This window comes from Arvicola amphibius, chromosome 9 (genome assembly GCF_903992535.2).
Source record: "Arvicola amphibius chromosome 9, mArvAmp1.2, whole genome shotgun sequence".
Taxonomy (NCBI): domain Eukaryota; kingdom Metazoa; phylum Chordata; class Mammalia; order Rodentia; family Cricetidae; genus Arvicola; species Arvicola amphibius.
The window spans coordinates 89,835,603-89,848,860 of record NC_052055.2 but is presented as its reverse complement, the minus strand read 5'-3'; the positions used below and the strand labels follow the sequence as shown (position 1 = coordinate 89,848,860).

At 42.4% G+C, this 13,258-nt stretch overlaps 1 protein-coding gene across 3 annotated transcripts in view; it reads right to left on the bottom strand.

The window, feature by feature from the left end:
• Window positions 1–13,258, bottom strand: part of Dst (dystonin) — a 391,633-nt gene that overhangs the window by 122,558 nt on the left and 255,817 nt on the right. For 2 of the 3 annotated variants that reach the window (XM_038342010.2, XM_038342008.2), the window contains exons 32-35: window positions 12,003–12,165; window positions 11,254–11,337; window positions 10,297–10,404; window positions 9,007–9,105 (exon numbers count right to left, since the gene is read on the bottom strand). In XM_038342010.2, coding sequence (XP_038197938.1) covers window positions 9,007–9,105; window positions 10,297–10,404; window positions 11,254–11,337; window positions 12,003–12,165 — 454 coding nt within the window. Of the gene's footprint in view, window positions 1–266; window positions 2,169–2,790; window positions 5,518–9,006; window positions 9,106–10,296; window positions 10,405–11,253; window positions 11,338–12,002; window positions 12,166–13,258 lie in introns of those variants that run through there. The other variant, XM_038342009.1, reaches the window with a different exon arrangement.

The window sequence follows — 13,258 nt, the reverse complement described above, 5'->3', positions numbered from 1 at the left end:
CCCATTTTCTAGGTAAAGCCCATTTATTTTAGTGAGATATTTTTTTTAAATGTTAACTATTTTCAGGAGCAGCCAATCTTTTGTTATTTTCAGTTTAAGGATGGCCGTGTTTTCTGAGTAGGGAGCTATTTCTAGCCTACAAGAATCAGTGCTTCGAGCTAGTGACACAGTTCCTAGATCGCATATTCAGCAGACACCATCTGCTCTGAACAGATGGCGGGAAGCAGCCGGCACTGCCTCTGCACGTTTAGGGTTCCTTAAACACCCTACTGGGAAGAATAGTAGAGACTGGAAATCCCTGTCATCAAGGGTTCAGAAACTTCCAACAGCTTAAGTCCTGTGTGGAAATCAAAATCAGCTTTCTCTAAGGCTTCCTTATAAGTCAACTTTCTTTTAGTCTGGGGACATATTATATTCCTGACGTAGGACTTTTGATCTTTGAGCCGGGTGGCGATGAGGACATCGATGACACCGACCTGAAGTGCCTCCTCTACTGACAGCCTCGAGTGAACCTGGGGCTCTATCAGGCCCCCTGTCAGGTACTGGAATTCCAGACATCGCATTCCCATCTCCTTACTTATGATGTTTGCGTTCACGGCTTCCACCACGGACATCGTTTTATTAGTGACGGGATGGCTAATGCCCGTGATGACCAGTTCACACTGGCGCAGCTGCTGGGCAAAGCCTTCATCAACTAGGCCTCTATGCAAAGCCTCAGCCACCCTGTACTTTTTGCCAGTCAGAGGATCAATTATCCCCCCTGTACTGACTTGGGCTTCGAGGCATCTGAGGGCAGTAATCCTATCAATCAAATTTCTACGGGAGGCTTTAAGTAAGGAGATCCTTTGCCCGCTAGCAGTCAGCCAGTAGCCTGCGATGGGACTGTGCAAATCCTTCTTAGGAACTATCTTGCTCAGCAAAAAGTCAGCCAGTTCGGTTAGTGTGGTAAGGCCTTCCTGATACTTCTGGACCAAGGCTTTGTCTAGTGTTCCCTGCTCTACAGCCTCACTAATATTGAACTGCAGACCAGTTTTAATATCGGTCAGCATGTGAGAAGGATGCCCACAGGAGTCAAAAAATGTGGCTTCCTTCCACTGGTACTGCTGCCCTGAAAGTCCAAGATAAATACTTCTGTCAATCAGGTTTCTCTGGAAAGCCTCATATGCGGTCAGTTCCGCCCCTGTTTTCGTATCTACCACGGAGATCTTATGAGTTTTCTCTATGTTGAGAGTGGATATGTCCCTTTCCCCAAATGGCAAGAGAAAGCACTGGCAATCGACATCAAACACACACATCTGCAGCAACTCTGCATAATACAGAGCCTGCTTGTTGTTGGGATTAGGAAAGACTCTTGTGTTGCTGGACGGCTCGTGCAAAAACTGTAAAATGGCATTGTTCAGCAAGCCCTGCTGCACAGCGGTTTCTGGAGGAACACGGATGCCTCTCACAGGGTCAATGACGCCCCCACTGGCAATCTGCGCTTCCAAGATATGTTTACCTTTCTTCCTGTCAAGCATTCTATTTTCCATTGCCTGGAACACTGACAGTGTCTTAGAAGAATGTGTATATCCCAAAACTGCCTTCTCTGCCTCCAGGAGCCTATTCCTGAACTCAGGATCAACAATGCCTCGAAGAACCGCATCTTCAACACAGTAAGTCTGACCGGAAATGGGATCGATTATAAAACCTGTTGCAGCCTGAGCTTCCAAAAAGGCCAGAGCCATCATTTTGTCTATTATGATTTTCTGGGCAGCAGATGCAAATGATATTTTTTCTTTGGTAGACTCTAAATAAAGTCCTGCAATGGAGGTGGCTTTGGTCAGAAACCTGCTAAGACTTTTCTGAACGTCTTCAACTGTCTTCAAGCCCAGTCGCAGCTGCTCGACTGTTTTCAGGTCCAGAAGTTTTGCTTCAACCAGCTGCCTGCCAGACACACTGTGCCTGAGCCCTTGGAACTGGAACTCATCCTCCCTAACAGAACATGCTTGGTTAAGGTCAAAGCTCTGGGAAGTCTCTGGCCCCATGCTTTTCTTAAGGAACTCTTCCTTGAGTCCACCAGATGCCCTGGACCCTTCCAGCATCCATCCGCCAGCATTGGAACCCAGCTTCTTCTCTTGTGTTAAGCTCGAGACTTCTGTGTGCATGCCACATTGTTTGTTCTTAGCTATCTGCAATAGGAATGTTTAAGAAGTTAAAAGCTGCCTAAAGAACATGATGGCACCTTAGTAAATGTTCTCGACCCAAACACAATCCCCTGATTTATAAATAAGTGAAGAATGGCAAACCAAGGATAAGGGGAGAATAATATTTTGAGAGACTCAGGTTTTAATAATTAAATACATTAAAGTAGTGTGTGGAAAAAGACTGAAATGAAACCTGGCCACAGAATATGCTAGAAGTTAAAGGTAATATTTGGTTCATCTAGCTTTTCCCCTTCCTTGTGGGGCTGGGACTCTAGCCAGGGCTTTGCATGTGCTAGGGAAGTCTTCTACCACTGAGCCACATACATAGCCATTTTCTAGATTTTTTAAAAAATATAATCACATTAAATATATACTCCTATAGATATGTCAATTTATCCACGTTTATGTATAATCTCAAGCATTCATAAATCAGTGGTAATTCATAGTAAGAATGAAGCCAAACTGATGGAAAATTATAGCATTATTTTCTTCTCTGAACCATATACAGCTTAGCATTCAAAACTGTTAAAAAATGTAGTCTTGAAGAACAAAGAAATAGAAGAAGCCTGGCCTATAATATCTAATAAGGACTCAGAACAATGTATACCTCTAAGGGCGTTAAAAGCTTCACCAATTCCATTTCGAGTTTGTCATCTTGATACCTAGCAGGTGGTCTGGAAGTATGCAAGGCTTGGTCTCTCATCTTCTCTAATTCAGACAGTCTTGAAAGCGGGTTTTTCTCATCAAAAGTTATCTGCAATTCAGTGCTTGTCTGAGAAAAATACTCCGAGTAGCATGGCTGGCTGCTCTCCGTGTTCAGCAGAGGCCCTGGTTGCCGAAACTGAACCTCCTTTGGAACTGGATCAGTGACCCTATGCTGCCATTTTTCTTCTACCTGTTGTGTTTCCTGAGTCCACCTCGACAGTGGACATCTGGACTTTAGGCTGAGGTGTCCAGAGTTCCCAGAGGAAGTCTCTGTGGGGTGGTGGCATTCTCTCCCTGCCATATCGAAACCTGATGCGGAGGTCTGATCTCTGGTTGTGTTTTTTTCTTGAATTTCACACTGGAGCAAAACTAACTGATGTTCATGCTCCTTTATCTGCTGATCCATTTTTTGCTTGAGGTTTTCAACCTCATGTCTCTGGGCTATCAGCTCCTCCTCAAGCTGCCGACACTTCTGATAATGATTTGCTTCAACATGCTGGCCCTGCTGCATCTTCTCCCGGTAGCACTGGAGCTGCCGCTCGAGTTCTCTGATGTTTGTCTCCCACAGCTTCGCGTTCTCTTGCGCTCGGCAGTTTTCTCTCTGAAGAGACACAAAGTCATGCTTAATGCCAGAAATATCATTTTCGGTGATGACCTTGGACTCCATTAATTTTTCCATCTTTTTCCGAAACTCGTCTGCCGAGCGCTTGAACTTATCCGACTCTTCTTGGAGCAGGACCATCTTCCTGTGGGTCATCTGCTCTTCGATGGTCTTCAAGTGCAGCTCATCTTGCACCCTTTTCAGCCTGTCATTTAGCTCCTGCACCTGAGCCCGCTGCAGCTGCGCCTTCTGCTCCTCCCGCCGCTTCTCCTCTTTAGAAGCGCTCAGCTCAGCGCTCAGATTCCTCACCTCCTTCTCCGTATTCTGAATGATGATGCTCTGCTGGTCACATTTTTGCTTAAATTCACTTACTAAATTTTGACTTTGGGCTAGATCATCTTCCAGGCTTTTAATTTTCCGGTGGAAATCCTGTTCTGTTTTTGTCTGTTTGTGCAAGTGCTCGTTGGTGTTACGTAACTGATCTTTAAAGCCGTCTGCCTGAATCTGCAGCACTTCGCATCTGTGCTGGATAGCTTGTTTCTCTCGGACTACGTTCTTGGACTCAGCCTGGATCCTCTGCATCATTAATTTGGTTTCATTATTCTGCCGCGTGAGCTCATCCACCCTCTGTTTGAGCATTTCTGCACACGCATTGCTTTTCTCCAGCTCTTCGTTGAGCTTCCGGATTTTATCATTGTTTTCCTTCTCAGCTTTAATATTCTGAAGCAACTGTGCATGGCTCTTCTCAAACTCTTCTTGGAGATGATCCGACTTTCTCTGACAGAGTTGTCTTCTTTCATCTGAGAGCTCCTTCTCATTCTGTGAAGAATGAACCTGGGAATTTAAATGCTGGATGTTCCTCTCAGCTAGTGCACGGGCCCTCGTGATTCTGTCCACTTCTCTCTGGAGTTTTCCTTTCTCATGATGGAGAGATTCTAGTTCTAACTCGTAGTTGTGCTTTATTTTCTTGAGATCATTGGCTTCCTGCCTGACCTCTTCAGCTTTGTCTGTGGTTTGGTTCAGTTGCCTGCCGAGTTCTCTGAGCTGCTGGGAGTAGCGTTCCTGGGCCTGATCCTTCCTTTCCAGCTCCCCTTTGAGACACCTGAGGGTGTTGTTTGTCTCGTCCAGTTTGTCTTTCAGCAGCCGCGCCTTCTCCTCAGAGGAAGCCTTTTCCAGCTGGATAGCACTGAGTTCATACTTAAGCTCCCTCATCTCTTTCTCAGCCTTTCTGTTGGCGACAGTCAGCTCATCCACCTGCTGCTTAAGCTCCTCCTCTTTCTGTCTATCATGCTTCTGGGGACCCGCCGCAGCCCTACATGATGAAGCCTGTGTACAGGCAGGCAGCCCATTTTCTCTACATGAATACTGAATTTCGGTTATTTTTCTTCTTGCTTCCAATTCAATCTTCTGCTTTTCCTTCAGCTGCTTCTCAGCTACCTGTTTCTGGAAGGCCAGGTCCTTCTCCATCTGCTTCACCAGCGTCAAGAGTTCTTCCTCGTGGTCTCGCTTTCGTCGGAGTTCTTCCACTAAGGCCTGTTTCTGCTGTTCCAGGTCGCTGAGGCTCGAGTCCTTCCTCCTGAGATGATCTTCGAGGGTTCTTCTTGTGAGGGTGTTTTCCTCCAGCTGACTCCGGAAGTTGCGGAGGTTCTCCTCCACCGCAGCTCTCCTGGCCTCGGCCTCGGATGTAAGCTGCCTCACTCGCTCTAGCTCCCGCTCGGCAGCTTCCTTCTCTCTCACAATGGTCTCCAGCTCTCGGCGGTACTGGTTGGCCTGGCTCTCAGCCCTCAGCTTCTGCAGAGAGATGTCTTCCACGTTCCTCTGCTGCTTTCTCAGTTCGTTTTCTGCAGCCTCCTTAACTTTCGGAAGCTCTTCCTCTACCTGAGATTTCTGTTTCTTTAGCTCAGCTACCATTGTTTCCAGCTCACTGATCTTTCCTGTGAGTTTGCTATTTTCAACCATGGTTGCCTTTTGGCGCTGCAGCAGATCTGAATATGCCCCGTGTTCAGAATTCTCCTTAGACCTTTTCATCTACAAGAAACAGTTAAAGTGTCAAAGCTATTCTACCAAAAATGATTCCGCAGCCTCTGAAGCATGCTCATGGACTCAGGAGACCAAGGGAGCTCAAGTGCAGAGGAAGCAGTGGCCACCAGCACCAGCACCAGTTTCTTCAGAGCAGAACTTCACCAAGCCAGCAGGGAAGAGACAGATGACCTGCAGGACATGTTTCCCAGAGAACCCCATTTTGCCCCTCAGAAGTAATTTCGTATAGAAAATTAGCTGGCTTGCAGTTTTGAAGCAAGAAAGGACTCTACCCTGAACTTTTACAGATGTCAAACTTAACCTCTGCTCATATGGTATCATCCTGCTCTCACAAATTAATCATGGCGGCTTGAAACAAAACCACTTGCGGGGGTGGGGGGAGGAAAAAGAAGACAATGTAGTCTGCAGTAACGAGCCCAGAGGAAATTAAACATGGTACTCACAGTTCCATGTTTATGACTAAAGACACAGAATTTCAGAACAGAGAGCCAGATTCAGAGATAATATTTTAACACAGGTAAGGAGAATTACATAAATCGTGACATTTCCAAGGCGCTGCTTATGATGGCAAACGTGACAATTATAATGACAAGAATTGCTAATGTAAAGGCAGCTCCAGTCCCTGGCTTTAGAAAAGATGATATCCAAGCACTCACAGATTTCGCTGCTGTCGCTGGCGTGCCTCATCTGAAATCCACTTTGTCAAGTACCTTTAGACATCCCACAAACACAAAGATACTTGTGAAATGCAAATGTTTTAGAGATATACATAGGGATTCAGATCTGGTCCATCAAACGAAAATAAGGAACGGGTTAGCAGCTGGGAGGACTGAGACGCTGCATGCTAGGACCGGCTTCCAGACACACTCGAGCTCTCTGAGCTGCCATCGCTACGGTGCGGGCTTCGTGTCAACTCAAAGTAACTGCAATAAGAAACTAAGTAGGAACGCAGAAATCATTTTGAAGTTCTGATTTGTTTTCACTGGGATATATGTGAATTTCAAGAGTTTAATTTATAACGAATCTTTTTCTTCTTCTACTTTCCTGCTTCTTTGATAATTTGGAGATTAAAAGCTCAGCATCCTCCATCTACCTCCCCGTGGATAAGAAAATCTCATCACAACTGCTGTGCTGCGGTGTATTTCTTTCAATTATGTATCAAAGTCAATGCTTAGGATCACTGCAGCATTTTTTATGTTTAAAAAATGAGGTTTTCTCAGGGCACAATCATGCACACCTGTAATCTCAGCACTCAGGCTGAGACAGGAGGATATGGAGTTGCAGGACATTCTGGGCTTACCCAGACAGCCACTGTCTCAAAAGCAAAAATGCACATTTTAAATTTTAATAATTCTTTCTAAGAACCAGTCTCGTATCAAATCTTACATAGCTTAGCTTTTGTCAAGGTATTTTGAGCCTTTTTCACTTGATGAAATTCTGCTTACCTCAGCAAAAATTAAAATAAAAATAAAATCCATTGCTGAGTCTTCAATATCTTAATTAGAGTCATTTTGGAGGTTTAATAGTAATTGTCTGGTTATTTAATAGTAATCGTCTATGTTGTCTGGTTGACTGGGATTGTTTTTCACACATGCTTAATACGTCTTTAACTAATTTAGTTCAATTGCTGATTGTTCATCTTGCAGGCATCAAACTTACTCATAAAAATCATACACTCACAAGGTCTCTCTCAGCTCTATGCGGTGAGATCTATTTATAGAGTTGGGTTTTTGCATCGGCTACAGAATTTCTCCACCATATCAAATACAGATCTAAACCAATATTCTAGATTTCTCCAACACTATTCGTTCCTTCTGAAATTTACACCTATCTTTGCTAAAACGTGGACTATGAAAAACTCTGCTCTCAGGCAGTTTATCCTGTGGATCTTCAAGACTGTTTCAGAAGTACTATTCTTTGGGGTCTAAAACTTGACTTACATATCTTTTAAAGGACATGCCATTAATATGTCCTTAAACAGAAGGGTATTAAATTTTATTTTAAATTATACTCTTTGTTTGTCTTCAAAACTATATTGTTTGCATTTCCAATTCACTACAAATCTTCAGTGTTTCAGCAATAATTAGTACTGAAGACTTTGAAAATCTTTGTTTCTGTCAACTTTTATCTTATTGTAGGACTTGGGCCAAGTGGCCCACATTTGTACAATTAAATATATACTGTGAGAATAGGAAAGGACTTACATGATTTTATGTTTAACAACTGCATGTAAGATTTAAGCACTATTTAAAATGGAATAACATCTCTCAAAATGTAGTGAAAATAAGTGCATTATATTTACTAAAGGAAAACTCTGTGTTCACAAAGAAAGCTGGTTATAAAGCCCGAAGTGCGCCCATGAGTGGGTTAGTGCTGAGAACTGCTGACTCAGAACAGACTAAAATAGCTTAGAAAATGTTCACAGTTTCAGAAGCTAAGGAAGCAACCACCATCTCACAGGTGCTGGTGACTGTTTTCTCAATACATACGCAGTACTGTGTCAGGGAGCAACACCTGTAGAATTTCAACAGTCCAATTACGATGGCCAGTCCCCAGATTTTACCGTTTACATATTTTAGCATTCTTCTACCTATTTTTGTCTGTTCTGGATGAGGAAAGGAAAGGTTATCAAAAGAATAGATTATGGAATGATCCTTTCACATCATAATCAATGGCTTTCATGTAATATATTTTCACAAGTCATTTCTTATTCCTCCTATTTCTCAACACAATTTTAAATTCAGGATTGAAGCTGCAGAAGTCCTTCAAATCAGAACCATACTTACTTTTTTGATCAAGTATAATTCTGGGACAAAAACACAAAGGGTAAAACTCCACAAGTCTTAAAAAGTCCATTCTTTTGAGTAAGAATCTACTACTAAGCTTATCTTTTAAATTTAATTATTTGTAATAATTTTAATTTTAATATTGTAATAAATACTACAATAAATAAGTAAATTTTAAAATTTAATTTTAAAATGTAATAATTTTAATTCTTTAAAGATGCATATCAATTCAAGAAGCATAACACACATGTGTGCATGCAGTGCATCTCTATGGCCTCCATATGAGCAGCATCTGAGCTTGAAAGAAAGAATTTCCCAGCCATGAGGAAGACGGACAAAATTCTGTCCAAATGCCAAAATCTTCCTGTTGAAACAGAACCATTTATGAGACCAGCTATCATATTAGGGTTCTGAGGTAACTGCTTTTGGGGTTTTGGGGATCAAACCAGAACAAAAACACGCTAGTCCATTTGAAGTAAAAATTTAAAAATGATTTTCTGTTTTGGAGACTCTAAAACAAACAAGTAAATGTCCAAGCTTCCCCTCTTTCCCAGTGTAAGTTTCTAATTAACTACTTGCATATTAGCTATCAGCCATGTTATCATGAAGCTTATATTCGCCTTCCCAAAACTTTACAGTTACTGCTCAAATCTAGTTCCTGCTTCCTTGGAAGTTCACTGGTAAAGGTTACCTCCTCCTCTTCCAGCCTTTTCAATGAATCTCCAGCAAATTTAATATACTGTGTCATAAGAGTGACCAGGGCAGTGTATCGAGTCCGCAGGTCCATGAACTGCAAGAAAGAAATGACACAAATGTTATCTGTTACTAATGAGTTGAGTGATCTCTGAATGATGCCCACACTACCAACGGGGCTTTGGAGAATAAAGCACACTTATCCAACAGGGAGTGGCATTTCAGGAGTAATGAGCTTGCTACGCTCTTGTGCACTACACCGAGTCATAACTTCTTTCTAACTTTAATAAGCACATTTTTTTTTCCTGCATTAATAAACGTTCTTGAGCTGGGCAGTATTGGCATACACCTTTCATCTCAGCACTTGGGGACAGAGGCAAGTGCATCTCTGAGTTTGATCTACAGACTGAGTTCTAGGAAAGCCAGGGATATACAGAGAAACCCTTTCTCAACCCTTACTGCCCCTCAAAACAAAACAAAACAAAAACCTTTATTTTAAAAGTTTTTGTTGTTGCTGTTTTCTTTTGGCTTTTTGAGATGTGTTTTTCTGTATAGTCCTGGCTATCCTGGAACTTGCCCTGTAGACCAGGCTGGCCTTGAACTCACAGAGATCCACCTGCCTCTGTCTACTGAATGCTGAGATTAAAGGCATGTACCGCCATCACCCTTCAGGTGATGGTTTTAAGGAAACATAATAAAATGTAGTGTTACAGCACTTTCTGTTGTGGAATATTTGCTTACACTGTGTGAAGATGTGCCACTGTGACTGGCTTAATAAAGAGCTGAATGGTCAATAGCTAGGCAGGAGAGAATAGGTGGGACTTCCGGGCAGAGAGGAACTCGGGAAGAAACTAGGCACTCGAGAGAAGCCAGCGAGACGCTGAAGAAGTTATGCATATGGTACAGAGGAGAAGTAACTGAGTACATGGCAGACTGTACATTCATAGCAACAGGTTAATTAAGTTATAAGAGCTAGCTGGGAAAAAGCCGAAGCTAAGATTAAGTTTTCATAATTAATAATAAGTCTCTGTATCTTTATTTGAGGGTTGGCAGTCCATGAAAGTCTAACAAGAAAGGCCAACTACAACTTTCTGCCAGGGATGGTTTAAAAAAGTATTAGAAGTGGATAGTGATGAATGTAAAAAATTATGATGTATAATTCCATTAAATCATTTAAAAATAATTAAAATGGCAGGTTTTACAAAAGGGATGCTTTACCATGATAAAAGTAAAACTGTTTTTATAATGTTTCTTTTCTGCTTGCCCTCAGCTCCTCTCTGTCTGTTACCTCTTGAATAATGAGGTCCGCTGAGCTCTGGATCCGCCGGCGTTTCACTGGAGACTTCTGCTGTGAGTCGACCATGGCCCTGTAGGTCATTGTCTGCAATTCATAGTCCTGCGTCAGAGAGTCAACATAATCAAGTTAATTACGGCGAAGCCTGAAAGCTCATCCACAGTGACTCACCCCAGAGAACTGGAATGCAGTTCACCAAATTAGGTTTGAATAAAGAAATAAATTATGAAAACCAAATATTTAAAAAATCTATTTGACCTCAGAGATATCTGTAAGGTGGTGACATAAGCAGAGGCATGTATAGTGGTCAGCAAAGATCCAAACTGTCTTTAGAAGTCACAAAAATATTTCCCGTAGAACACTCTTGGTATAGCAACCTCCACTTATTCCATATCAACAGCAGAACCGTGGAGTCGGGAAGCTAAGAAACTGCCAATAATAATATCCTATAAAAGTGACAGTATCTCTTTAAGATTTTATTTATACAATGTATACAATGTTCAGCATGTGTGCCCGCAGGCCAGAAGAGGGCACCAGATCTCATCACTGATGGTTGTGAGCCGCCACGTGGCTGCTGGGAATTGAACTTTCTTAACCTCTGAGCCACCTCTCTAGCCCCTGAAAGTATCTTTAAGCACAAGTTAAATGTTCTCTCCATTTGAAAGAGAAAAAAAGGAAAGCAATAAGAAACAAGTTTCAGAGCTGTATGTCCAGGGTGTGTGTGTGCACATTTCCACGCATTCGTGGGGAGTGAAAATGAACAGTCAGGGGCCTGTCACCCACCTCGTTTCACAAAGAATTATTATTAAGTATACAAGGGTTCGAATGAGGTTTGAAAAGGGTTCAAATGCTCTTTAACACGGGATGAAATGCTTTGAATTGCTTTAAAAATATACTACAGCACTATACACGTAAACACTAAATTTGCCTCAAGTAAGTGACTTTTCTCACCTTCACAGCGGCTGAGTAGTGCTCGGAATATTTCTGACATTCATCCATTTTGCTCTGTTTCACCTCTATTTCAGACACCAGCATCTGTAAACAGTTTCGAGAAACCGCGATGAGAATTCTATCCCATTCCACCTCATGCTCAGGAGCTGAGAGACACTCACGCCACTCAACACTGCACGTCTCCATGCTTCACACCTTCCACGTGGCCTTGACTTATGGATAAACAACACACTTCCAGAATAAGGCTCCTAAGCGATCTACCCCTTGTGAGGCTGTCAAAGTGGAAATGAGAATCGTGCAGAGCCGACTTGGTGTCCTTCATGACACCCACTCCAGATGAAAACAGGGTTAGAAATCACTGGCTCCTAACACTGGAACACAAACCTTACAACACTCACCTTCCCATCAGTTGTGATGAGGATTCTGTCTACTACCTCTGGCCATGCTTACTAATTCAGCAAGCATAAAACTATGTTGCCAGAAGAGTGTCAAGAAAAATCAGACCCAGCCTATGAAATCAGGAAGATGAGGGATATGAGAACCACTCTGTTAATTATCTGTGCTTTCAAAAATGACTTCCAGGAAATAAAAATAAATGCTGGTAGGTTTGGGGTGTAGAATTCTCATGTAGACTGTTCTTCCCCATGGTTGTCTAAATAATTGCCTTTTCTTCCAACACAGGAGGGAAAGACGAGGCTCGTGGCCAACCAAATGCAGACAGAACACAGGACAAGTATTTCTCTGGGTACCTTCTGCTGGTTCAGCTGTAAGGCTAGAGCTTTGCTGTTTTCTGGCTGATTTTCCTGAATCTTTCGCTGGGTAGTTTCAATTTGCTGGATCCAATCATCTAGAGGGTGGTAAGAATCTCTGTAGTACTTCAGCGACTTCCCAATTCCTTCTAAGTCCCGAAGCCTACAAGAAGAGCAACAAATAGTCAGGCTCCAGCAGGAGAGGTGAAGGGATTGGGAAGAGAAAAGCACAAGTGGAGACCCAAGAGTCACTAAGTAAAGCAGGGCAGATGTGCAGTGGCAGCCTGAGACAGATTCCTGGGGCACTCCACCCAGCATCAGGGTGAAGAGAGGTATTCTGTTCCGGGGCTGCTAACTGGTGCTGCTGTCTTACTATAGCACTAAGACTAGAGCTGAAAAGGCAGCAACATTATCTGCCATTATAATCAGTCAACACATCCTGAAAAGCTGAGGCTAGCCCCAAATCATAGTTCACCTTTGGAAGAATGTAACTCCATAGATGGTTCAACATGGTTTCAGAGGGAGTCTTCCAGGAACTCAAATTAAACACCCATTTCTATGATTTTTTAAATCAGAACACTAAACAAACTCATCATGTATTTTCCAGAGAAAAAAATAGTATGAATATAACTTCATTTCTTGAGAGTTTTTATATCATAAAAGCATTTAATTTATATTAATATAAACATAAAAATGAGCATGAAAGGCCATTATTTATTCCTTTTAAAATGAAGCCTAAATCAATTCCATTTTCTTCCGTGTTTTTAATTCTCACTGAACAAATGATTCAGTCGTCTGACAACGTTCATGAAAAAGAGTAGCAGGCCACTTCAATCCCGCCTCTTCTCTTAGGTACAGCAGAAATTGCTGTGCAGAGCCCAAGAAATAAGCTTATGATTTATTTTGTTAATTCACAGTTGTTTGAACATCAAATGTTCATACTAACTTTTAGAGGATTATATTATTATCTTTAAAAAGATAAAATATACAAATGCTAGGTGTGGTAGTTTGAATGTTATTGGCCCCCACAAGCTCATAGGGAGTGCTATTGAGATGTATTGCTTTGTTGGAATAGATGTGACCCTGTTGGAGAAGCGTGTCACTGTGGGAGTGGGCTTTGAGATCTCCCTTGCCCACGAAATGCTCAGTGTGGTAGAGAATTTACTTCCTCTTGGCTGAGGATCAAGATGCAGGACTCTCAGCTCCTCCTCAGCACCATGCCTGCCTGCTTGCCACCATGTTTCCCGCCATAATGA